General features: G+C 49.5%; 4 protein-coding genes across 6 annotated transcripts; 1 reads left to right on the forward strand and 3 right to left on the reverse strand.

Annotated features, from left to right (window-relative positions):
- Positions 1-190: 190 nt before the first annotated feature.
- On the forward strand, positions 191-5,821 carry dusp26 (dual specificity phosphatase 26). The gene is made up of 4 exons (XM_058056893.2): positions 191-358; positions 715-898; positions 3,010-3,221; positions 4,785-5,821. The coding sequence occupies exons 2-4, from the start codon at positions 720-722 to the stop codon at positions 4,994-4,996; spliced, it is 603 nt and encodes a 200-aa protein (XP_057912876.1). The 5' UTR covers positions 191-358; positions 715-719; the 3' UTR covers positions 4,997-5,821.
- Positions 5,241-7,394, reverse strand: LOC131107152 (peptidyl-prolyl cis-trans isomerase-like). The gene is made up of 5 exons (XM_058056894.2): positions 7,229-7,394; positions 7,036-7,066; positions 6,828-6,916; positions 6,216-6,388; positions 5,241-6,144 (listed from the first exon to the last, which is right to left on the reverse strand). Exons 1-5 carry the CDS (start codon positions 7,295-7,297, stop codon positions 6,009-6,011), a joined length of 498 nt encoding a protein of 165 aa, XP_057912877.2. The 5' UTR covers positions 7,298-7,394; the 3' UTR covers positions 5,241-6,008.
- Positions 7,395-7,584: 190 nt separating this feature from the next.
- On the reverse strand, positions 7,585-15,197 carry zmiz2 (zinc finger, MIZ-type containing 2). Of its 2 annotated transcripts, none has more exons than XM_058056890.2 (19): positions 14,829-15,197; positions 13,289-13,372; positions 12,845-12,962; positions 12,332-12,537; positions 12,006-12,162; positions 11,713-11,925; positions 11,149-11,346; positions 10,998-11,081; positions 10,742-10,919; positions 10,539-10,680; positions 10,257-10,467; positions 10,085-10,190; positions 9,823-9,980; positions 9,678-9,745; positions 9,537-9,605; positions 9,227-9,468; positions 8,930-9,045; positions 8,383-8,577; positions 7,585-8,315 (listed from the first exon to the last, which is right to left on the reverse strand). In XM_058056890.2, the coding sequence occupies exons 2-19, from the start codon at positions 13,336-13,338 to the stop codon at positions 8,208-8,210; spliced, it is 2,619 nt and encodes an 872-aa protein (XP_057912873.2). In that variant the 5' UTR covers positions 13,339-13,372; positions 14,829-15,197; the 3' UTR covers positions 7,585-8,207. The 2 variants fall into 2 exon arrangements, with proteins under 2 accessions (XP_057912873.2, XP_057912874.2); XM_058056891.2 differs by lacking the exon at positions 14,829-15,197 and adding an exon at positions 14,559-14,718.
- A 924-nt stretch (positions 15,198-16,121) lies between these two features.
- Positions 16,122-24,639, reverse strand: LOC131107462 (2-oxoglutarate dehydrogenase complex component E1-like). Of its 2 annotated transcripts, XM_058057533.2 has the most exons (23): positions 24,574-24,639; positions 23,672-23,957; positions 23,144-23,335; positions 22,978-23,071; positions 22,132-22,247; positions 21,879-22,033; positions 21,663-21,809; positions 21,503-21,593; positions 21,245-21,424; positions 21,060-21,188; positions 20,814-20,993; positions 20,597-20,749; positions 20,430-20,532; positions 20,197-20,325; positions 19,979-20,129; positions 19,787-19,914; positions 18,477-18,655; positions 18,312-18,383; positions 18,120-18,245; positions 17,976-18,048; positions 17,749-17,912; positions 17,529-17,683; positions 16,122-17,099 (listed from the first exon to the last, which is right to left on the reverse strand). In XM_058057533.2, exons 2-23 carry the CDS (start codon positions 23,903-23,905, stop codon positions 16,970-16,972), a joined length of 3,081 nt encoding a protein of 1,026 aa, XP_057913516.2. In that variant the 5' UTR covers positions 23,906-23,957; positions 24,574-24,639; the 3' UTR covers positions 16,122-16,969. The 2 variants fall into 2 exon arrangements, with proteins under 2 accessions (XP_057913516.2, XP_078655128.1); XM_078799002.1 differs by lacking the exon at positions 24,574-24,639 and having other exon boundaries at positions 23,672-23,965.
- Between the last annotated feature and the right edge of the window lie 564 nt (positions 24,640-25,203).

Genomic DNA, 25,203 nt, shown 5'->3' on the forward strand with positions numbered 1-25,203 from the left:
TGCGCCGTTAATATTTGCCGTTTTGCGCCTTATTATACTTATTGTTTTCCCCACAAATGTATTTCCATTTTCTAGGTCACTTTTAGTTAGGGTTATTATTTTGTGTGTTTTTCTGTTTCATTCATATAGGACACTGCTGATGCTTGACCGGAAGTTCCCCTGATCGGCCGGCAGGTGGCAGCAGAGCATAGCTGGTGACGTCAGACAGGGTCATGCACGCGCACCATGCTGTGCTAAAGCGTGATGAGGATGAGGATGAAGATGACGCTCGTCTTCAGGCTTCAACGCGCGGCTCCATGAGTCACGAGGCCGCGCTGCAGCCCGCCATCAACAACACGCGCGCCAAATCTTAAGGCAGGTGAGCGCGCACACGCACTCTTTTGTTGTATTGTTCATGGCGCGCCACAGGTTCCAATTGTTCTGGCCTGTAACGTCTTGAACGGAACCACAAGGAGCGCTCACAGGCGGACCAGTGTTTCTGATGGACCATACTGGACCGCAACCATACCGGACGTGGTTCTGGTCCACACTTTCCCGCTAAATACACCACGCGCAGGTTCAGGCAAATTGTATCCGCATGTTTAGCAAGCCAATAGTTCGAGTCCTGGTCCCGGTCGTGGGTCTGACCGCAGATCACGACACCTGCTGGTGAAAATAGGAAGTGCAGTCCAAAACAAACAGGTTGCATTGTTGATGGATATCGTTGTGTTCCAGTCCAAATGGCGTTCATGTCCCGGTTCTCCCGGTCCCGGAGCAGCTCCAGATCCCCCAGTCGCAAGGACTCGGAGCGCATCTCCCCCACGCTGACCGTATCCGAGTTGGAGAGACTTCTTTGTAGCGGCAAGACGGCCTGCAACCACGCTGATGAGGTCTGGCCTGGACTTTACGTTGGAGACCAGTGAGTTCTGACAGAACCACCTCACACACACAGATAGTAGCAAACAGCAGATGCTTCACTCTCATGTCTCAGCCAGGACTGTCACATGTAGGCATAAAGATGCTCACTCTGGCTTGTGGGCACAAACATTTCAGATCTTGTTTTGATATCTCACTATTATGACACGTGGGCACAAATATGTTTTTGGAACATTCCATTCTGAGAGGTGGGCACACAGATGTTGAGACATCTCACTCTGACACAAAGATGTTGTGATGTCTGACTGACTTGTGGACACAAAGATGTTAATGAGATGTCTCACTCTGACAGGTGGATATACAGATGTTGAGACATCTCACTCTGACATAGGGTTTGGCGATATATGGATTTTTTTTTAATAATATCCATACCTCTGTTCATCACGATATAAAAACAAGCATATCATTTCTATGGATATAGACTGGATTTGATGCGGAGGTATCATGTTTCAAGATGGCGCCGCCCGAGTACAAGCTAGTTAGGACTAGCTTGTTAGTTCCGTGTCTCCTGCAGCGTTTTAGAGTTTCCTGGTGTTTATTTATGACTTCCTTATTGTTTTGGTGCCATAGTAAGTGTGCAGTTATGGATGTTCATCTTGTTACATTCGTAGCTTGTCGCTTGCTCCATTGTTGACACTCGGGAGCGCCTGTTAGCGACTGTTAGCATCCCTTCGCGTCCCTTCGCTACGCCCAATGATCGGCTATTCCCATGGAGATACAGAGGAGGAGAGGCAGCATAGTGGGGGTGAACAGCGAAAAAGATGTATAAAGGTTGCTGGGAAAAGGCGGTATCAACCATGTTTACCGTCTGTCGTCATGGCTACAGAGACTACCGTGAGTCCAGCACGATTGCACTGAAAGTTCAACATTAGATTGAACTTTTTCTATATTTATTTAGAAATTCCAATATACTATTTTTTATAAGATTGTTTACATTTTAATAAAACGTTGCACACATATTTGGCTTTGACTTTGGTCTAAATTCAGCTTATGGAAAAAAATATGTGATAAATACGGAATATGGATATTATACCTAAGTATATCGGGATATGAGTTTTGGTCCCTAGCTATTCTGACATGAAGATGTTGGGATGTCAAATAGTAGAAATATGAGCAGTGTGTACTAAATAGTGTGTAGACCAGGGGTCTCAAACACGCGGTCCGCGGGCCAAATGTGGCCCGCAGGACACTAGTTTGAGGCCCTCGCCTTGATATGAAAGTTTAATGTTAGTGCGGCCCGCACAAGTTTGATATGGATGCTGTATGCTGTATGGTATCAGTAAAAATATTACTTTTGATTAATGTTCATGCTGAAGGTTAAATAACTGTTAATAGTTATCCTCCCTATCCGTGTGGAAGTGGTAAGTTTTGGGGTATTTAAGTTTAAAGGAAATAACTTGAAGGCTACCGTTTAGGTCGCTAGCTCTCTCGTTTGCGAGTTAGCATGTGTCTCAAGACCCTGCAGTTGCGCAATATGTTGTAAAAAAAAAGAGTATAAATGTGACTATAGTCGTGTTTTGTCATGTCTACAGGACTCTAATAATGCTTTGTTCATTTTAATCTGAAACAAATAATTTGTCTACCCACCAACTATATGTGGTTTCTTAAGTTTTTATTATTTGCCGTTTTATTTATTTATTTATTACTGATTGATTGATTTTCTTTAATCTTGATTTGTCTATTTATTTTTCATCTTATTTTGTGTAGAAAAATAAAAATAAGATAACAGTGGAACAGTGGAATGTTTTATCAGAGCTTTTCTTGTAGAAAATCAGAACCAAAGCAAAGTTTATTCATTTTTCTGTTTTTAATAAATGCGTTTTTAATTTTTTTTGGAAAACCTGATGCGGCCCAGTCTCACCCAGACCCTAGCTCCAGTGACCCCCAAGTAAATTGAGTTTGAGACCCCTGGTGTAGACGTTCATGTAACTGCTTTTTTGCACTTTTAAATCTGTGCCTTCTCTTCATGAAGAGAGTTAGTGTTAGTGGCAGTGATGCTGACTAAGCAGGGAGAATATTTTAGTCTTCTTTCCACCTCTGCTAGATGTCGCTGCTGATATATGTGTGTGTGTGTGTGTGTGTGTGTGTACACAGAGATATTGCGTCAGACCGTCGCGAGCTGGCCAGGTTGGGCATCACACACATCCTGAACTGTGCTCAGAGCAAGTGGCGTGGCGGGGCCGAGTACTACAAGGGCATGGACATCACGTATCACGGCATCGAAGCTCACGACTCGCCTGCCTTTGACATGAGCGTCAACTTCTATCCTGCCTCCGAGTTCATACACAAAGCTCTCAGCCGGGGAGGTGAGTGTGTGTGTGTGTGTGTGTGTGTGTGTACGCCACAGTAATGACAGACAGTTCAGGAAAGGCCAGTTTATCTTGAAAGGCTGTTTAAACGCTGACAGACGACTAATTGTACTCATCGTTATTTCTGCAAGTTTCCAAGGCCAAGCTGTAGAAAGTATTCTAAACTACCACTTCTTTTTCTGAAAGTGAAAAGTCTTTGTGAGGATGGCAGCAGGAAATGAAATAGACAATGAATCACGCTGGTGAATAATCATTCATAATTAGATATTTGCTGAAGAAGCACAGCAGCAATTTTTAAAACGAGGAAAGAACAAATTTGTCATTTTAGGAGAATAATGTCAGAATATTATGAGGAAAAACAAGGTCATTTTAGTAACATAATTAGAAAAATTGAAGAAAAAAGACATTTTGTTGCAATAATATGAGCAACAAAACATCAAAAGTCAAGGTGAGGCTGTGGGAAAACATATAAAACCTTATAAAATTATGGGAATCATGTATATAAAATATTGCAGAAATAAAGTCATAATTAGTTGTTGATAAGATAAGATTATGCGTTTATTCGTCCCTTAGTGGGGAAATTTGCATTGCACAGCAGCAGAGAACAGAATCAGTTAAGCACTACAAAATACACAATATAAACAACCTGTATTAACAAATTAACAATTTTACCCAGTTCTATATACAAATACAGTTTGCAAGATAATATGAAATATGAGATGAGATATATGACCAGTATATACACTATGAAATCTTGCTAGTGAATTAAATATGAGGCAAATATTGCACTTAGAACTTAAAATATTGCACTTAGAGCTTGATATTGCACAGTGAATGGAGTCTGGAATAACTATACTGAATATAAAAAGAAAGTATTGCACATATGTACATACAGCGGCATAGTCTATTGGGAGCAGTGCTGGTTGTACAGTCTGACAGCTGCAGGAAGAAATGACCTGAAATAGTAAGAATATTTTTGAATGAAAGAAAAAAAAAGTTATAGTCATAAGATAAAAAGAAGTCGCCACATCCTGATTTTGGCAGAATAAATTCCTAAAATGATGATGTCATTTTAGTAGCATCCAGTTGAAATATGAAAGACAAAATAAGTGTTGGGAAAATTGGCTTGGGGGAAAAGTTATAATAGAAGAATAAAGAAAAGGGACATTTACAAAGATAATCACTGAAGAAAGTTAAATTAGACTCCACGGCAGAAGCATAATGGATCGTATCCCGTAATGACAAGTAACAGCGTTTGTGGCGAGGGATCGAGATGAACAGCAGACATCAAAAATGCAGTGGATTATTGCGTACACAACTAAGATAACAAAGTTTACATTTAACGATAACCCATTTGTCATACAATGTGTTATATAATAATATGTTAAATAATATTTCAGTAGCATAGAGATTGAAAATGTTATTTTTTTTAAGTGGTATTATGTGAAAAGTTGTCGTTTTTGGAAACCACATTCATACTTTCCTCATCACGGAGCGCTGGAAGAGTAGCAGGAACCGTAGAGTGGTTGAATCCCGGCACCGACGTTGGTTTGCCTGCAGGCAAGGTTCTGGTCCACTGCACGGTGGGTGTGAGCCGCTCTGCCACACTGGTTCTGGCCTACTTGATGATCCGACACAACCTGACGCTGGTGGAGGCCATCAAGACGGTGAAGGACCACCGAGGCGTCACCCCCAACCGCGGCTTCCTGCGCCAGCTCAACGGCCTGGACGGCATCCTGAGGGAGAGTCGCGGGGCAGCGCCGCAGAGCTGAGTCGTCCCGGCGGAACCGAGAACCGGGATAGGTGGAGCCTCACAGGATCCAATGTGCCCTCACTACCAGCTACCAACTGCCCGGATGATGACAGGCTGCAGAGTGCAGTCAGGGCTAACTGCTAATGCTAATGGGAAAACTCCTGTTTTATATTCCGATTACCTCGATCACATTTTAGGGCGTGTTCACCGTAACGTAGAGGCTAAATTGCTTAGCCAGGATGTAAACAAAGAGATGGATCTGTATCATCGGTGTTAGTCGTGGAAAACAAAAGCATTCCGTGTGATTTATTTCATTAACTCGTGAACAAGTGGAGCTAGCAAGCCAGCGAGCATCGAGGTAGCATGAAGGCAAGCTAACTGTCTGAAATGGACTATTTGTCATTGTGATTGAGAGGAAATGCTAAACGCTAGCAGACGGTGAGCTTGCATGTTGTTTTGACGTCACGTCCAGCCCCGAGCTAAACGTTTCGAGTAAAGTGTGGCTTGTTTTTGTCAGCTAGCCACTTTGGGACCAACACGTATTTATTAGTCATATTAGCACATTTTCTAGCACATTTCTATACACTTTTACTGGACACTAGAAAAAAAACTTTGTGGTTCTGTGCTGTGATTGGCTGTTAATTTATATTTTCAGTTACAAGTCATTGCCTTATTTTATTTTTGAAAACAAATGAGTTAGAAATTATTTTTGTATCACTGTCTTTGAGATTGATGGAGATGTTGATGCCTTAATTTTTGAGTTGTTTTTACACTTTGGTTTGTACGTTTTTATTGTGAATAATTCGTACAATTGCGTCCTTTAAATAAATGTTCTTAATCAGAATTCTAAAGTTACAAGATGATAGTCAAGGGACTTTTTTGTCGAGGAAGAGAACATTTTTCCCAGATATTTTCTGTTGTTGAAAAGGGACAGCAACAGTGGCCTCTGGTGGTGACGAAGACGTGCATCGGGGTCCGAGCTAATGACTTGACTGTACCAGCAGGGGGCGGTAGATGACGGTAGCGAGGTTCTACTTGAGCTCCCCGCAGTCAGAGATGACCACATTGGCTTTGGGAGTCCCGCTCTTGTTTCCTTGCTTCTCGACAAGGTCCAGAACGTCCAAGCCGTCAATCACGCTCCCGAACACCACGTGCTTTCCGTTGAGCCTGCGCACGAGGGACAGACGTCATCACTGCTGGTGCCGGTGATTAGTGTTAATCGAGGCTGGGAGTCTCACCAGTCAGTGGGCGCCGTGCAAATGAAAAACTGCGAGCCGTTGGTGTTCGGCCCGGCGTTGGCCATGGACAGCGTCCCTTTTCCGCCATGATTCAGCTGGAAGTTCTCGTCAGCGAACTTTTCTCCGTAAATGGACTTACCTCCCGTCCCGTCGTGGTTGGTGAAGTCTCCGCCCTGAGACGAACAACAGGTGTAGTTCACTTCCTGTTTCTGTTGCTTTGCTAGTAGCGCAAAGAGCTCGTTGTATATTTCATCTTAGCCACTAGGTCAGCGCCAGGGCAGATAGCAGATAATTTGTACTTATTTCACGCCATGTCATTAAGATTCCATCCGTGCTATTTTAGCATGTGTCATGTTGTTAGTAGAAAAAGTGAAGTTACTTTTGAGTCTTCTGTCTTCGGTGAGGCGGCCGAGCGAGCTTATGTTAAAGTACAACGTGTTTTGCCCGTACCAATATGGCGACTACTTTTTTTTGCCGCCGGACTTCAAAAAGTCCCCGGATGTTGGACTTCCTCGTCCGGCACAACCTCTTTTGCGGCGTTATGGCGTCATGAAGATTAAAATGCAGCCCATCCACGAGTACGCAGCTAAATGCAAATAAAGAAGACAATACCTGACACATGAAACGGGGAATGATGCGATGAAATGTTGAGCCCTTGTAGCCAAAACCTTTCTCTCCCGTACACAGAGCCCGGAAGTTCTCTGTCGAATCAAAACAAAAACACCCCCGCGACCCTCGTGAGGACAAGCGGTAGAAAATGGACGAATGAATGAAAGACAGGCGGAAGAAGGTTGTTCCTGTCAGCTGGAAGCTTACCTACCAGCAGTCTTTGGCACCACGTCTGCTCGAAGCTGCAAAACAAAAACATAATTCATACCAAACACATAAAATCTCTCAAATTGTTCATGACATCGCGTGTTTTCAAATATGATCCATTTTATTTCGTTAAAATTATACAATACACTGTATACTTCAGTCGTGAACGTAATAAACAGAACTGACTGCAGTTTTACCTCCATAGTGATCCTGCCCGCGCTAGCGCCATCAATGGTGATGTCAAAGAAAACCTTTGGCTTTGCCATCTTTCCAGACGCAGATTTTTTATTGTTATTAAAATAGGAAGTGGATGAATCTGTGACGACTTGTTCTGTTTGGGAGTATTTATAGAAAGGCCTCGTATGACGTCACGGACTGCGGCGGCCAATCGCAGCCAGGTCTTTTGACAACACTGACCAATAAGAATGAAGACTGGGCGGGCTCACGGGGGTGGGGGGGGAGAGATGCTACGCTTGATCACGGTGTAACCGCCTAATTCATCTGGTGTTCCGTGATGTGTGTCAGTTCAAATGAAGGGAACATAACGTGTTGGTTCAAATAAAGTGTTTTTTTAATTCTTGTTTTAAGTTCCAGCAAATGAAGAAACTGTAGGTACAATGATCGTTATGATTACAAAATAAATAGAAAACGATGGCAATTCAAATGTGTTACAAAATATGTGCAATAGTTTACATCTTAAAAACACCTTTTTCGCGCAAATTTGCTGTGAAATAGTAATTTTCCAAATGAAACATGGTGTTGTTCAACATTTTCTTTTTGGACCTCTCTTAGAAAAAGTGGAATCATTTGCACGCTCTTGAAAAAAGTCAATGCAGACAAATGACGCGGATGGATGAACACGTGGCGGCACAACAAACATGGACGTTCTCCAATGACAACATGAACATACGTGCACATCATGGCCACCGCTAGACAGCTTTCAGGTTGACGGGAATGCAGGAGGTGTCACAGTGGTTTAATTGTACAGGTGGCCCCGCCCACACGACCTCAACATGGCACTCGGCAAACAACCAACCAGACGAGAGTTTCAACACGACGGATGACATGTTTTTGTTTTGTTTTCTGTGCAGTCTTCCGGAAGCTTCCAGAAGCTGGCGCGGCTGACACGGTGCACACGTTCATGATGTGGGCGAGGCCAGACAAGGTGAAGGGTCATCAGTTGTTCTCAAAGAGCGAAAGCAGGTCGTCGCTGCTGTTGCTGGGCAGGTCGGGGGGGCCAAGGTAGGACAGCAGCTCGTCGGGGTTGGTCAGCTCGGGCAGAAGCTGGAGGACACGCAAACATGTGAAAATGTTGCTGGTGTGATAGTTGTGTTGTTCAAAGAGCACTCACATCTAGCGAATGGTCCGACGCCTCTCCGGCCGCTCCCGGGCCTCCCAGGCCGAAGGAGCCCTCAGCGTGCAGGCGGGCATTGTGGGTGGAGGCGCTCCTCTGTGGCAGCGGGCTGCCAGCCTCGCTGAGGCTCTGGTTGCCGTGCTGGGCGAGCAGGGAACTGTGGGAGGGATCCATGCGGCCGGGATGGGTGGCCTGCGGAGACATGGAAGACATTCGTGGGTGATGGGCGGCGTCCACTTGAGGGCGCCGCCATCATCCGACAGTTGGCGAGCAGCTGCACGTGGCAACAAGTCAACGTGTGTGCGCTTCATTAAAAGCTCTAAGCCGAGCTAACACGGCAGCAGGCAGAGACAGTCCAGACGTTTGATGCTCGTGCAATGTCCTCCACACACACACACACACACACACACACACACACACACACAGTTATGCAACGTCTGCTATTTGATGGCCACTGAGGCATCAAGGAGGACGTCCTGTCTGATGTTCGCTGGTGGTCCTGAGGGCACATCATCATCATGGTCTACGTAAGAGCGGTTCTGACCTGGTCTGGCTGGTAGGCCAGAGGCGGTCCAGGAGGAGGATACTCTCCAAGGGTCGGCGTCCCAGGAGTGTTTGGGAATTCTGTGAAACCCGATTGGCTGGCGAAGCCTCGACTCCCTGCAGGGTAAACAAGAGGAAGTTCCAGGTCACTGAGCATGAATGGACGGATCATGTGACTTCTATGGACATGCCTGTGAAGGGGCGGAGCCAATCCATCCTCAACATCTCACATGATTGACATGTCACGTTCACATTCAACTAAAGGTGTCGTCACGGTAACACCTCCCCATCCTCTTACCAGGTCTGTTGTAGTCCGGACTGCTCCTGCCCCCTGCTGGTCCACCCGGGTACGGCGAGGCCGGCGGCCCCAAGGCGGCAATCATCTCCATCACGTTGGGCAGCACCATGTGACTCGGGCTGACGGTGCGGCAGCGTTTCAGCGCCGGCCCGTCAGGCTCCTCCTTGATGTGCAGGTCGGGTTTGACCGGTACCGGCCGCCACCCACAAAGGGGGTCGATGGTGATCTCCTCGTAGTCGGAACTGACGAGAACACGACATGCAGTCAGCGGGGAGCTAAGAGAGAGTCGTGCAGCGGGACCCGGACTTACTTCTGGATGTAGACCAGAATCCCCAGCATGTACTGGTCCACCTCCAGGCCTTCCAGCAGAGCCGTCTTACTGTAACGAGAGCAGCACACATCGTACACGCGCACACCATCCGGGTCTTGCCGTGGTGGGCGGGGCACCTACTTGCAGACGGGACACCGCCACGTTCCTCGCTCGCAGTTCAGCTGCAAGTACGACTCCAAGTCGAAACACTGCAACGCCAACGACAATGATGTTAGCTGCACCTCAGCGTCGGCAGGCGTGCACCGTGCCGGGCGCGGCAGCTCACCTGTATATGGCGGCAGTCGTGACCTCTGGCGGGCAGCTGGATGCGCCGGAATGTGATGGGACATTTCAGGGAGACTTTGATGGCCGTTTGCTCCACGCCGTCCTCGCCGTTTAAGCCGGGGGTCCCGGGAATGGTTCCGCTGCTGAAGTTCCTTTTGACTGAAACACACAGTCAAAATGGCATCGGGCCAACACACGCTCAGCACCAGCATGACAGGAGTCATGAGCCAATCAAAGAGTGCGTTGGAAGTGTGAGGTCTCACTCTTGGTGATGCAGTGCTCGGCGGGGAGGAGCCGCTTCTTCATGAGGCCTTGCAGCACCGACCTGACGGAAGGTCGATGGACCAGCTGCAACACAAACAGGTGCGACTGCAAAGAGAACACCAGTTAGCCACGCCTCCTCCGTCCCGCCCGCGGTGTGGCAGTACAACTCACGCAGCAGCAGGCGGTGACGGTGATCTGGACCGTGTTGCGTCCCGGTTGGCAGACTTGTTTGAGGTACAGGGGCTTGTGGGAGGTCTTGTTGTCGCCTCGCTCGATGGACAGCGGTGTGGCGTTGACGCTCACCTGCACGGAAGCGGGCCAGTTGGTGTTCATCTGGCGGTCCTCGTGGTGGTAACACTTGAACTGCAGCTCCAGGTCTGGCCTGCGGGCGGGGAGGGGACAGCACAGCGCTCAGACAGGGTGTCATGGCGAAAAAGAACAAGCTCCTCCCACCTCATCATGAGTGTTTTGTAGACGGAGTCTTTGAGCTGGAAGGCGTGGTTACTGACTGCCAAGTTGTGTTCCAGCCTGAACGGCTCCAATACCACGCCATCCCGTACTGGGAAGGTCAGGCGAAGGTCATCACTGGGGTTACCTTGACGAGGAGCAAAGGTCAATTCTTCTTCTGCGGCACCGTCAGTCTGGCGGCATCTCACCTGGGGCGGGCTGAGGGCCGCCCATGTTGCTTTTGACGTCCGGGGGCAGGTAGGGGGGTTTGGTGTCCTGGCCCGGGGACAGATAGGGCGGCATGGACGTCCCAGGAGTCATGGGAGGCGTGGGGTTCCCGCCCATGGGCGAGCTGGGATATACGGGCATCCCTCCGCCCCGCCCCGGCTGAGAGGAGGAGCAGAAGCAGACGTTTCTAAACACTGAACGCGAGAATGTGACAGTCGTCATGACGACGCGTCTTACCCCGCTGGCCGCCGCCTGCGTGAAGGCGTTGTATGCTCCGGGGCCTCCAGGGGGCAGGCTGCTCTGCCCGTTAAACGCTTCCGACTGACGAACACAAACGGAAGGCATTAGCAGTCAGCCATCAGAGAGGCGTGGCCTCACATCCACTCACCTTGTAATACTGGGGGGGAGTGGGCTGGCCGGCCCCAGTCGGGAACTGACCCGGGTTGTGCGAGCCGGACCCGTACTGGCTCATAGGCGGCATGCGGCTGGGGGGGTAGGAGGGGGAGGGGGCACATCGCTGCTGTGGGCCGGGGGGGTACTGCAGAGGTTGCTGAGGGTATGACGACATCCCGCCGGGAGCAAAGTGCTGCGTGGACAATTGCTATGGTATTTAGGTCATCATATACAAATACTTATATATAACATAGATTTATACCGTTTATCCTCACTAGGGTGGGGGTGCTGAAGACTATCCCAGGGCACATATTGACAAACATTCCCACCCACATTCATATCTATGGACAATTTGGAGTGGCCAATGAAGCTAACATGTGGAATCACATTTTGAAATGGGGGGCGTACCCAGAGTAGCCAGAGCATATTGTGCATATGAAATAAAATGGTACTTGTATAAATAATACATTGCCATTTCATAATATAGAATATGTCTGGTGAGGACCAGGCTTGAGGTGCACAAAGGTCAGAGGTCATTTAGGGTCAAGACATGCCTGACCTCAGAGTGGAAGGTGCGTTTGAGGCCTTGCGGTGCACCAGGATATCCTCCATGCATCTTCTGTGTCGGACCAGGGTGGGGGGGGTACAAGCCCCCACTGGGGGGCGGCTGTGGTCCGGGCCTGGTAGGGATCAGCCCGCCTGGGTTCATCCCCGGGGGGCCGCGAGGGCCTGAATGAGACAGGAACTGGGTGCTGTACGAGGCTCCGCCCATCTGTCAAGAACAGGAAGAGAAAGGTTCCAAAAGGAGGAAGGTCATGTGACTGAACGGTGCCCTCTAGTGGCCATTGTTACCTGACTGTAGCTCAGCTCCTGGTTCTGCTTCTCTTGGATGGCTGCAACCGTTGCCGTGGCTGTGGCCGTCGCCGTGGCGGCGGCAACAGCGGCAGCAGCTGCAGTCGTGAAGTCTGAGGGAGGTCGGACCCCCAGGCCACCGCCGTTGCCAGAGTAACTGGGGGGGAAGAAGACTGTGATCCAGATGGAGCTACACTCGCTTTAGCGACCAGTGAAACATCAATAATATTCATGTTTCTAGCTCCGCCTTCCTCGCCATGGCCTCTGTGCTGAGACATCGTGTCTTCGCTTGTGGAATCACATGACAACGTGACGACATCACATACCTGCCGCCGTACGCCGACGGGGTGTTGTATGCCGCGTTGGGGCGTCCTCCGTACATGACAGGCTGGCCGTAGCCTTTCGACATGGCGTCGCCGTACGCCTGCTGGCCCATGAACTGGGCACCCATGGCACCCGCCATACCGGGGCCACCGCCCGGCATCATGTGACCGCCCGTGCTCTCGCCGGGACCCATGGGTGCTCCTATGACCTGCAACAGCAGCCAGTAGATGCGGACATTTATACGAGGTGTCTGGACATTGGCATCTGCTACATACAATTATTGAAATATACACATTGAAATTACTTTAAAATTTTAATAATTGTAATGAAATCCAATGGAATGAAAAGCATGTATTTCCACCATGTTCATAAGTCAGGGACACTCTGCTGCCCTCTGTCGTTACAAGTGTGTAATAGCAACGACTGTATTTCAGCTGCAAATGTTTAGCAGAATAGCAGAATAGCAGAATAGCGGCGTGCTTCGGAGCAGGTGTCATGCGTGTCTCACACGTTACCTGACTGTGCGTGGGATTGGTCACGCCCCACACGGTGGTTACCACAGAGAGAGAGCCTGCGTGCTGATTGGTTCCTGGTTGCCAAGAGACTGGCTCATTGAGGAAGGTGCCGTCACCGCTGCGGAAGGGAAACCGGGAGGGCAGCGTTATCGTGAGACGCTTCACACCAGCTCTAATGGCCGCAAACAGCGACTCTACGTCCTTGTTAGAGATCAAGCGCAATTAGACGTTCATTAGGAGGGCAGATGAAGGTCGCACGCTTCCTGCTGACAAGATGGACACCTTGGAAGACTCCGCCTGACTAGCGTCACTGAACAACCGAATGCTAAGCTACATCCACCGGCTAGCTGGCTACTTTGAAACTTCTGATTGCTGAATATTCATGGTTATTAGCATCCATGTGTGTGTGTGTGTGTGTGTGTGTGTGTGTGTGTGTGTGTGTACCTTTGTGGCCTGGAAGGCAGGGCTCGTTTCATGGAGTTGAGAGGTTTCATCGGGGGGACATGGGGCTACTCGGGGAGCCCCCCCCTGAAAGACAAAGAAGCAGCTCACTCACGCTGTCACGGTCACCATGGCGGCCGCCAACGTGCGCACGGCACTCTCATGTGTGCGGACATGACGAGCACTCACTTCCCAAACCTCCCTGGGGTGGGGGGGCTAAATTTAGCTTGTTGATTACAAAAGGAACTCCTGCTCCTGCAAATGTCCAGTTCATGTCACATGACCAAAGGGTCTCGCCTGCGTTCACACTGAGAAGCCTAATGAAATGCAGTACACTGTCAGTACACTCAAAACGCTCAACATTGTGAATGTGCAGCGGTGCACACTTAGCACCCCCCCAACACCATCTTGGCTACGGAGCGGAAGGGGCGGTGCTAACTTGAGGTGTAACACATCGTGAAGAGAAGGAGGAGGAGGTAAACATTGCTGTGTTATGTTTAAGTAGGTGGAACAGCATGTAACATGTACACAGTATACATAGTACACACAGTACACTTACTGAAGTGTACTGATGCAAATATTCCATTAAGAAACACCTCTGACCTATTCAGTGAATGCACACAAAAGTCACAATAGTAGGTGCTTATTAAGATACAGTCACAAAATACATATAATACTATACTATAATACCACAAATTATTTTCATATTCACATTCCTCTAATAATGGATGAAAATACATGTCTCCGTCTCTTATCTCATGGGAGTAGAGGATTGAACTTCCATAATGTGTAAACCTACTTTCAGCATCCGTACTTCCTACGTCAACTCCATCAAACACTGACTTCAAGTGGACAAGCATTGTAATAACTCTCCTCAGCAGCAGGGAGCGACAGCGTTCACACTCAACCATGAGAACTCAACATCAAACTAGCCAGCGGAGACTAATAGATGCAAATAATGATATTCAACATGATTTATTGACTCGCCAAGATGGCAACATGTCAACACTAGGACACGAGGCACTTGCTAGGACACGAGACAGGAAGGACATCAGGCAAGATTACAGGTAGGCAAGGACGCCAGGTACGGACAGCAGAGCGTGAAAAAGCATTGATGGTCCACACAAAGGAACATGAGGAACGTCCTAGGAGAATCACGGAATGTTCTACAGGTGCCGCTGGCGCGTACTCGCGCACACAACAACAAAGCTGCTGGACGCGCAGTAGACCACGCCGACCCGTTCTAGAATGAAAACGTGCGTGAGAGCGTTACCTGTTTCGACGTGTGCACGCGCAGCGGCCGCCGTCAGCATCGACGCGCACGCACCTGCTCCCTTTCCCGCCAACAACAGAACAAAGCGCCGAGCGGCGTGTGCACGCGGCCCGGCCCCTCCGCGTAAGCAAAAGCAAGCCACGAGCACCCGCCTACCTACCTGCCTGCCGCCGCCGCGCGTGCGTCCTCGCGACCGCGATTGCTATTTGAGTGCGTGCTCGCGACAGGAGCTGCTGTGGCGTGCTCGCGAGACATTCCCACGGAGCTTACCTGTCCGTGCGCGTGCGTCCGCGTCCACGCGGAACTCCAATCCAGTCGCCTCGGCAAGCGAGCCTTAGCTTAGCTTAGCTTATTTTAGCTTAGCTTAGTTTAGCATCCCCAGCTAGCTAGCGAGGTGCTGTCGCAGTGTGCTAACTCGCTAACAGCGACTAGCTGTCAACTTTCACTAGCCGCTTTCTCTCGTTGGCGCTCATTGTGTCCGCACGGAGGAGCCAGGCACCCTTTTAACTTTAAATCCGCTCCACACTTCCGGGCCGTGCCATGTTTAGTCAAGCTAATTCAGCGAGTTAGCTTGTTGAGGACATGGAGAAGCTCACTGAGCCGAGGCGTCCATTGCACAATGACAGCCTACATGTATTCGTGACGTCACCACACAGTCCCCGCCCCTCCCCTCGAGAGTCATACAGCGGGGAGGGAACACGGGTGAGTCACGTGACGGTGACGTCAGTGGGACGCCATCAGGTAGGGTGCGTGCGTGTGGCGTGCGTGTTATCGCCATTACGCTGAGGTGATTTAAAAAAATATAAAAATAATAAAGGAAGCATTTGTTGGTACATTTGTTGGTCCATATTTGACAGAGTGAGACATCGTCTTCACCCAGGCCTTCCTTAGTGTCCGTCATTAGCGTCTGTAACGTGTATGTAGTGTGTTGGTCTGCGTCCTATTGGAAGCGTTCTCTCGTCGTGTGAGCGTGCGTGTGTGCAGAGTGGTCACAGAAAAAAACAAGCTGCTGGTGTTTTTCAGGCCTCGGTTGCCCTGGAAACAGGTGCAGAGATTTCTTATTTCTTAATTTTTCTCCACACTATCCATATCACCCCCCCACACACACACACACTCTGCACCCCCTGCATTCCTCTTCCTCCCCCCACGACCTGCCGCATAGTAGCCTCACACACGCACACACAGCGACCTACTGCAGTCATTTGCCAATGTCACAGCACACAAGTAACTTCCACACCAGTGGGGGCAGGCCTGGGGGGCGGGGGGCCATTGGACTTGTTGGGATGAACCAACTGAAGGGGGCCAGATTGGGGATTAGTTGAAATGTTTGTCACATCAAAGCCATCATGTTTCCCGCACACACATCTGTGTACACGCCTCGGGGCTGCCGGTTGCCATGGAGACCACCACCGCACACGCCTGGCTTCTTTGTGTTGCGCTACGCGTGCGTATGCGCGCGCACGCACATTCCGCTGGAGCGACTTGTGTTTGGCAAGAGTCGCAACATTCCAGGGAAACGTCTGACCTAGAATAACACGCAGCGCAGCTCATGGAGGGGGGGGGGATTTTTATTGGGTGTGGGGAGACTAAGGGATGATGGGGGAGGGGAAAGGGAGCAAAAGGAAGGAGAACGGGAGCGAGGGAGGGAGGTTGGGAAGGGAGCATAGGAGGGAGTGAAGGAACACAACAAGACAAAAAATGTTAGTATCGGTGTAACGAAAGAAACCTAGCTAATATTTATATTAAAATACTCCTCTGTCAATAAGCATAATACAGAATACACCCGGTCGGCTTGTGTAATATATACTATGTATACTACAGAGGCGTTCAGGTACGCTAGGATATTTTTGTCTGGACAGATCATATCTAATGTTGATCATCATTATCAAATAAGCATATACTTTACAATTGGATTACATTCCCAATCTAGCTGCTGCTTGCGTGGTCTGGCTCGATGCTGCCCTCTGGTGTCTTAAGGCCAAACTACATCACTTCCCTATTCTTTCTCCAACACCAGTGTGGATGACACGTCCATTCCGCCGGAGGTGAAAGGTGAAGTTGGTGTTTATTTGGTGATGACAGTAAATTTAGATTGTCCTTTTTTTATGACGAGCACTGCACCTTTTCACTGGTTGACCTTTGAACTGGTTGACGCCAAGTCAGCTTTGTAGGTAGAGGTCATCACAACAATAAGACGCAGCTCGTACTAGTCATGACTTGTACTTTGCTCAGACAGCAATGGTTGAGTTATCACACAAAGTACATTTGTTTATGTTCTCCCTGAGGTTTCCACGGTAACGCTCTTTACCCCCGCTTCAGTTCACATTCACAGGATGACAGCCACGCTGCCTTGGAGGACATCAGTCTGGTCCCTGATGGCCCTGAGGTCGCTAGAGGTCATTTAGGAGTCTTTACAGCTTGTTCGGGTTGTTTCTCGCCAAGTCCAGGTCAAAGGCCGTGTTGAGTAGACGCTGCAGCTCCGTCAGGTGTGTGTGTTTGTTTCCTGTGGCTGGAGCGGCGGCGGGGTCGCGGCCGGCGTACCTGTCAGACACGCGCACGCACACACACGCACACACAGCATTACAAACAGTGTTGTTGTGTAGCCAATCACAGCAGTTGTAGCTGTCTCAAAGATGTTTTGTTAATACGTGTGTTGATGCCCTCTGCTGTTCAAACTGTGTATTGTTAGACATGCTAGTCACGTGGTTGAGAGAAAGTTGGGAGTGCTGCAAGATGCTAGTACTAGTACACAAAAAAAACACTTTAAAGACGAATTTAATGACTGACAAGCCTACATTTATGGTCATGTTACTTTCATTTTTGCTAGAATATTTACTATCACTGCCATTTATTTCTTTTATACAGCGAAATGCTTATTGTCTGAATTTTGTGTGAAATATCAGTCAGGGGCGTGGCCTGTTCTGGACGATTAAGTAAACTTTGGAGCCAGTTATAGCAGCGCTCACTCACCAGACCGGGCGGGTGTGGCCGACAGTGGTCTGGAGGCGGGGCTTGATGTAGTCATAGTAACCCTGATTCTTGTGCTCTTCCTGACACCAAACCACGTCTGCGTTGGCGTAGCGCTCCGTTTCCGCCTTCACCAGGTCGAAGGGGAACGGCGACAGCTGGAGCGAGAAGACGTAGGTTTTACAAGTTCGTGCGAACGTGTCCACCATCACCCTGACGCTACCTGCTCCACGCGGACCAGTGCCACAGCGGCGTCCATGCCTCGGTTCTTGCGCTCACGTTCCAGATCGTAGTAGATCTTTCCACTGCAGAAGATGAGTCTCTTCACGTTGGGGGGCTGGGTGGCCGGCGGACCCTCGTCTGGAATCACACGCCTGAAGTGTGTGCCTGCAGGATGACGCACTGAGTGACTGAGCATGCCGTGCAAAACTTCCTGTCAGCTGTGCTCACCTGGTAGCATGTGGTCCAAACTGGACCTGGCGTCAGGGTGGCGCAGCAGCGACTTGGGTGTGAACACGATCAGCTGAGGTGAGATACAGGAGGGCTGAGCGACGTTCAGGGGCGACATATTTACATGTGGGCGGGGCCACTAACCGGCTTCCTGAAGGGCAGCAGGATCTGGCGGCGGAGAGCATGGAAGTAGTTTGCAGGGGTGGAGCAGTTGACCACCATCCAGTTGCAGCGGTACATCTGCCGCACGGCGAAGTCCTCACGCTCGTTCTGACAGACAGGCGGGATGAAGGTGAGACAGTTTAGACACAAACGAGTCGCCGGACACAAACTCACCGGGAACACGTCTTGGTCGTCATTGCACATCTGCAGGAATCTTTCAGGGCGGGCGGACGAATGTTCTGGACCCTAAACAACACATTGACTCAGACAGATGTATTATTACTGTATATAAGCAATGTAAACAGAAGAGCAAATAAAAAGGCTAAGTAAAAAAGGTACCATCCCCTCCATGCCATGCGGCAGCAGCAACACAATGCCGTTCTGTCGGAACCACTTGGCCTGACCCGAGCTAATGAACTGGTCGATGATGCACTGAGCCGTGTTATGGAAGTCTCCAAACTGGGCCTCCCACAGAACCAGTGCGTTGGGATTGGCCATGGCAAAGCCTAACTCGAAGCCTGCAACACATTGTTATCAATCGTCACTGGCAGCCTGAAACACACCAAGAAGTCCCCATGATTACTGTAATGACGGGAAGAAACCCAATTAGTCCCTAAGATTACCATAATGACAGGAAGAAACACAATAATAAGTCTTTATGATTACAGTAATGACAGGAAGAGTAGGAAGTCCCCATGATTACCATAATGACAGGAAGAAAGAGCAGGAAGTCCCCGTGATTACCATAATGACAGGAAAAAAGAGCAGGAAGTCCCCATGATTACCATAATGACAGGAAGAAAGAGCAGGAAGTCCCCGTGATTACCATAATGACAAGAAGAAAGAACAGGAAGTCCCCATGATTACCATAATGACAGGAAGAAAGAGCAGGAAGTCCCCATGATTACCATAATGTCAGGAAGAAGGAGCAGGAAGTCCCCATGATTACCATAATGACAGGAAGAAAGAGCAGGAAGTCCCCATGATTACCATAAAGGAAGGAACGGCAGGAAGTCCCCATGATTACCATAATGGCAGGAAGAAAGACCAGGAAGTCCCCATGATTACCATAAAGGAAGGAACGGCAGGAAGTCCCCATGATTACCATAATGGCAGGAAGAAAGACCAGGAAGTTCCCATGATTACCATAATGACAGGAAGAAAGAGCAGGAAGTCCCCGTGATTACCATAATGGCAGGAAGAAAGACCAGGAAGTCCCCATGATTACCATAATGACAGGAAGAAAGACCAGGAAGTCCCCGTGATTACCATAATGACAGGAAGAAAGAGCAGGAAGTCCCCGTGATTACCATAATGACAGGAAGAAAGAGCAGGAAGTCCCCGTGATTACCATAATGACAGGAAGAAAGACCAGGAAGTCCCCGTGATTACCATAATGACAGGAAGAAAGAGCAGGAAGTCCCCGTGATTACCATAATGACAGGAAGAAAGACCAGGAAGTCCCTGTGATTACCATAATGACAGGAAGAAAGACCAGGAAGTCCCCATGATTACCATAATGGCAGGAAGAGTAGGAAGTCCCCATGATTACCACAAAGACCCGTCTATGAGTGGAAAGCTTTGAGGTTGCCATGGAATGATTTTGATTGGTCCTTGGGAAAGAGAAGCAGCTTGAGTTTCCTCCTCACCCAGGACGCCATACTCGGACAGCGAGCTGTTGCAGACGGTGTAGGTGGCTTGGTCGGGGGAGATGTGGTTCATGGGGACGCACGTCTTCTTGTCCACATTTTGGTCGTGAAGGACGTGATGGCGATGGCTGCGGACAGTACGAGTGAGTGGGACGAGAGACACGCGGGAAAGCCTGTTTGTGCTGGGTCTACCTGAAGGTGCCTCGCTCCACGTCTTGGCCGCTGAGACGGACGTGGACGCCTTGTTGGAGCAGCGAGCCCAACGCCATGTATTCACCCAACGCCCAGTCACACGCTCGCTGCCTCAACATATCCGCCCGTGCCTTCAGGACGCGACTCAGCCCTGAAACGGGACAGGACTCCAAGGTCAAAGAGGACACATGTGCCACCTGACAGCAGCGAGGACGCACCCGTGTGGACGGTGAAGCCTTCCACGGGGACGGAGGCCGCCACCTGTCCAATATGGACCAGCTGCTCTTCACTCAGGCCCGTGGACTCACAGCTCATGGTTTTAGGACGGCCATCTGCTGTGAAGAAACCTACCAGACATCCAACCATCACATGAACAATGTCCAAACATCTCAACAGGAACCCTACAAAGTCTGACAATCCCTTTTTTGGGGGGGGCGTGTCCGCATCTCACCAGGCCAAGGAGAGTCCAGCCAGTGTTTGATGTGTAGGATCTTCTCATCTTTGGAGCGAGCATAAGCGTCCTCGCAGATCTTGTCATACTTGGCCACTTCCTCCTGAGTGAGGCGAGACAAGACGCGTTGATGACATCAACAGGAACCACGTCCTCCACGAGTGTACCTGGTACTCCTGCATGGTGACCACGCCCTCGCCCATGAGCTTCTCCGCATACGTCAACAAGACGCCCTTCTGCTTCTTGATGCGCTTGTACATGAGCGGCTGCGTGAACATGGGCTCGTCCATCTCGTTGTGGCCGTTGCGTCTGTAGCACACCTGGAAGAACACGCCTTATTTTGAAATTCCCTTCCCAGAGAGGAAGCGGCTGGAGGTCACCCACCAGGTCCACCACCACGTCTTTGTGGAAGGTGTTCCTCCATTCCGACGCCACCTTGCACACGTACGTCACCGCCTCCGGGTCATCGGCGTTGACGTGGAAGATTGGAGCGTTGACCACACGAGCCACGTCGGTGGGATACGCGGACGAGCGAGCCATCCTCGGATCTGTGGTAAAGCCGATCTGCGCCACAGCATCATCATCAGTACTCAGCGCCCCCTGAATGATGCCAACCTCCCGCCCACCCACCTGGTTGTTGACCACAACGTGCACGGTGCCGTGTGTGGTGTAGGAGGGCAGGTCCGAGAGATGGAAGGTCTCGTAGACGACGCCTTGCCCGGCGAAGGCGGCGTCACCGTGAATCAGGATGGACATGACCTAGGAAAAACAAAACGTCAGCTACACGTCCCGACCACACCATGGCGCTCTCGGACCTTCTTGCCCTCTGAGTCTCCGCTGTAGAACTGCTCAGCTTTGGTCTTCCCCTGCACCACGGGGTCCACGGCCTCCAGGTGGGAGGGGTTAGCCATGAGTGACAGCGTGACCATCTTATCGCTGAGGCGGTTCATCCTCTTATGGAACATTCCCAGGTGGTACTTGACGTCACCAGAACCCTGGGGGGCACACGGCAGTGGGGTTTGCGGAGACCTCACGAGGACACGCCGGGGACATTATTCGGACAAGCTGAGGACCTCGTCGGCTGCCTCCAGCTTGGGATCAAACTGGCAGAAGATCTGGTCCAGTTCTTTGCGGATCACGTTGGCCAGAACATTGAGTCTCCCTCTGGACACAAAGACATGCATCAAAACCCATTCCGCCACTTTTGGACGTGAAGAACGTCTCCTCTTGTACCTGTGCGGCATCCCCATGATGACGCTCTCCACGCCGCTGCTGCTGGACTGGTCTATGATGGTCTTGAGGGCCGGGATGAGGGACTCGCATCCTTCCAGGCCAAAACGTTTCTCAGAAGACCACTTCCTCTGCAGGAACTCCTCAAACCTGCCAGGAGATGCAGAAGCTCCTGCATGATGCAATGTCATCCCCACCCAACCCCCAACACACACAGACCTGGTGGACTGGACCATCCTGGCCAGCAGGGTCCGCTTCTCCTCCGCGCTGAAGTGCAGGATACCTGGGCTCTCAAACTTGTGTCGGATCCACTGGCACTGCTGAACGTCGTTGATGAACATGAACTCCACACCGATGTGCTGGCAGTATGCCGCCTGCAGAGGTGAGGGGGGTGGGGTTGCGGCGAGGTTGGGGTAGGGTCAAGCAGAATGTCACCTGATGATGATGATGATGATGATGATGATGAAGTCACCTCCAGGCGGCGCATGATCTCCCGTAACGTCAGCGAGTCCTCACTTCCACCGATGAACGTGGTCTTCGGAAGACGGAACACTTTGTCCAAATCAGACTCGTTCAGACCATAGGAACCTTTTTGGGGGTGGGGGGGGGGGGGGATAACAGAATAACAGTCCTCAGTTGTAAGCACATTCTGTTCTTTACAAGAAGAAAACATCATGCTTACAAACAGACTTTACCCCCCCGCCCATCATAATCTAATCATTTTACAGCAAGGAGGCACTGATAAGGCTCGCTAAGTCCAAGCAGACATGACCTATGACCCCTCCCACACACACACGCTTCCTCCCAACCTCACACTATTAATTGAGAATGACAACACCAGCCTCTATACGATCCGCAACCTACCTTGTTTACGTTTATATGACTTGCAACCTACCTTGTTTACGTTTATATGACTTGCAACCTACCTTGTTTACGTTTATACAACCCGCAACCTACTTTGTTGACATTTATACGACCCGCAACATACCTTGTTTACGTTTATACGACCCGCAACTTACCTTCTTTATGTTTATACGACCCGCAACCAACCTTGTTTGCATTTATACCACCCGCAACCTACCTTGTTTATGTTTATATGACCGGCAAACTATACATTTATATCAATAAAATATTATGTATTTAAGTTTGATTGAAATTTGACATTGACAAAACTAAATGTCAAATCCATTGAAATAAAATAACTGCAATTTTTGCAATTTTATGCAAATCAAATATTTTTCCGAAATTTCAATAAAATTGAAAGAAATGACTGAATGCAAGTTCAGTCGGGAGCAAAAGAAAAGCAAATGTTCGTTACCAAGATCGTGTGAGCCGATGCTGCAGGGGGCATCATCCAGGTCCACACAGCTGATGTCCAGAGGGTCCAGCTTGGCGATGTGATGTCCTCGCACCTGCAGCACACAAAGACAACAACTTCCTGTCAACCAGCGCCATCATGGGGGCACGCGGGAGGGGGGACACACCTGGTACGCTCGAATGAGCGTGTGGACTGCCAGGTGATCGCCCACCAGCTTCTCCAAATGTGGGTCGCTGATGCTCAGTGGCGCCGCCACGGTGGCCTGGCCTGGAAGTGTCCCCTGCAGGGGTGATGGGCTGTGGTAGGCGGAGCAAGGCGCAGCGCCAGTTTCGGCGTTACGAAAGAAAACATCCCAGGACTGCAGGAACAGAAGGTATATTGTTAATGTTGCCACCCACAGGACAGGAGGGGAATAGCACGGCCTGCATGGGAGATCCTTCGTAAGCGGAGTTAACATGGAAGTGGATTGAAGGCGGTGTCTTATCACCAATGGGACATGAGCAGAATGCGGCCAGACTACATGCATGAGCCTAACCAAAACTTGCCAAACTTGTTGTCCTTGCTGCCAGAAATCACAAATATTCTTTTGATTTGATTTCTTTTAATTTGTAAGGTTCAAGTGTCCTTCCTGATTGATCCTTAATTGTAATCATCTGAAAAGGGCGACCATGTTCATGGTGTCATGTTGCGGTACCTTGTGAACGCTGCTGGGATCATCCAGCCAGGTCCGGTACATCTCCTCCATGTAGTTGCCGCCGCCGTGAAGAAACGGTTCCACCGCCACGGATGACTTGTGGCGGCTCGATGACTGAAGCATCCTGCGGTGCGGCTGGACGGGCCAGGTTCTGGACCCACAGTGCGTCCTGACAGACACCACAGCGGTCAGAGGTCGCAGCCTGGCGGCCGCCGTGGTCCTCAGGTGATGCATGGTGTCACAGCGTTACTGACGAATGGACCCTCTTTGCGGCGGGCCGGTCCTCCTGATGCTCTGCATGCAATCATACGACATCAGTCACATGCTAGCATTTGTGACGCAATACAAACATTGCTAGCTAAAGAGGTGACGCCACATGAAGAAGAAAAGCAAGTTTCAAAGCCGTTTAGCTAAGTTTACACTTTTAACACATTTACATGAAAATTAGCAACCTGACCTTATAGTTGTTAACATAGCGCTTACATTCATTTGGCAATCGCTCCCCTTTGCTTACGTGTGACTCCACCCGCTACACGATAGCGCCATCAGATGTGACGTCACTACTGGTTAAGTCCGCCGTGCATGCAAATCCGGCCGCGGCCACGAGGGGCGCAGCGAGCCCGCCTCGAAACAAGGCTAACAAGTGGCCCGCGCGTCACGTGACGTAGCCCGGGCGTCACCGTGCGCGTGAAGTAGGAAGATAAATACACAACATAAATTTAAATGAGCTACTTTGAAAGGAGCTACTGTTTCAAGGTAACCCGCTGGCAAACAGCCAACTTTTAATTCAGCGGCGAAACAACAACACGGAGACAAACTTGATTAGTCAGCAGTCTGATCAAACAAACATTAGCCGCTAGCTAAAATAAGGACTAAAGTCTTAACAGACTTTCTTGACTTACCTGTTTGCGTGTGTCTGTGTAGGGGTGTGAGGATCCTACAGCCCCCAGTGTGTGTGTGTGTGTGTGTGCGCGCGCGCGCGCTCCATGGAGGCGTGCCCTCTCCGGGGTCGCGTTACGTCACTCGCGTCGTGACGTCACGAGCGAACGCTGGGACTTTGAGCTTGTGTAATCAAATTGAGTAATCAACGTAAAACAGAAGTCACGAAGCGAGATGAATGACTGGATATAAGTTGGCGGTTTCATGTGACGAAGAACGAATGAAGGAAGCTGAAAGTGAAAGTGACGTAAAATACGACATGAAGTTATACTTTTATTCTTGTTTCATGCTAATCAGGTTAGCAGCCATGCTAATGTTTAGCCATGCTTCATTTTTAGTCCCGTCTTAAAGTGAAAGCATTTCCTGACGATTGATTGATTAATCAATCAAGTTTCATGGACTCTTTCACACAATGCTCTTGTTCGTTCTTGCTAAAAGAAAATTTACAAGGTTTAGGACTTTTACAAAAGAAATTAGTTGATAAGACTAGTTACTTTCCCCATAAAAAGTAATTGGATTAATAACGTAATTTCTCCTTCATAAAAGTTACCAAATTAGTTACCAAGAAAAGTAATAATGGTTTAATTGTTTGA

This window comes from Doryrhamphus excisus, linkage group LG19 (assembly GCF_037039965.1).
Source record: "Doryrhamphus excisus strain RoL-2023G ecotype Guam linkage group LG19, RoL_Dexc_Guam_v1.1, whole genome shotgun sequence".
Taxonomy (NCBI): domain Eukaryota; kingdom Metazoa; phylum Chordata; class Actinopteri; order Syngnathiformes; family Syngnathidae; genus Doryrhamphus; species Doryrhamphus excisus.

Excerpts from the sequence above, each read along its gene's own strand:
- LOC131107152 (XM_058056894.2), bottom strand. The coding sequence starts at position 7,297 with ATGGCAAAGCCAAAGGTTTTCTTTGACATCACCATTGATGGCGCTAGC. Across the intron at positions 6,917-7,035 it reads CGTGGTGCCAAAGACTGCTG|AGAACTTCCGGGCTCTGTGT; the intron begins GTAGGTAAGCTT and ends TTGATTCGACAG. Across the intron at positions 6,389-6,827 it reads TTCCCCGTTTCATGTGTCAG|GGCGGAGACTTCACCAACCA; the intron begins GTATTGTCTTCT and ends TGTTCGTCTCAG.
- dusp26 (XM_058056893.2), top strand. The coding sequence starts at position 720 with ATGGCGTTCATGTCCCGGTTCTCCCGGTCCCGGAGCAGCTCCAGATCC. Across the intron at positions 899-3,009 it reads GGACTTTACGTTGGAGACCA|AGATATTGCGTCAGACCGTC; the intron begins GTGAGTTCTGAC and ends GTGTGTACACAG. Across the intron at positions 3,222-4,784 it reads CAAAGCTCTCAGCCGGGGAG|GCAAGGTTCTGGTCCACTGC; the intron begins GTGAGTGTGTGT and ends GTTTGCCTGCAG.
- LOC131107462 (XM_058057533.2), bottom strand. The coding sequence starts at position 23,905 with ATGCATCACCTGAGGACCACGGCGGCCGCCAGGCTGCGACCTCTGACC. Across the intron at positions 20,326-20,429 it reads GCTGGACTCTCCTTGGCCTG|GTTTCTTCACAGCAGATGGC; the intron begins GTGAGATGCGGA and ends GATGTCTGGTAG. Across the intron at positions 18,049-18,119 it reads TGCTGCCCTTCAGGAAGCCG|CTGATCGTGTTCACACCCAA; the intron begins GTTAGTGGCCCC and ends ATCTCACCTCAG.
- zmiz2 (XM_058056890.2), bottom strand. The coding sequence starts at position 13,338 with ATGAAACCTCTCAACTCCATGAAACGAGCCCTGCCTTCCAGGCCACAA. Across the intron at positions 10,191-10,256 it reads CCGTCACCGCCTGCTGCTGC|TCGCACCTGTTTGTGTTGCA; the intron begins GTGAGTTGTACT and ends TTCTCTTTGCAG. Across the intron at positions 8,578-8,929 it reads TGGCCTACCAGCCAGACCAG|GCCACCCATCCCGGCCGCAT; the intron begins GTCAGAACCGCT and ends ATGTCTCCGCAG.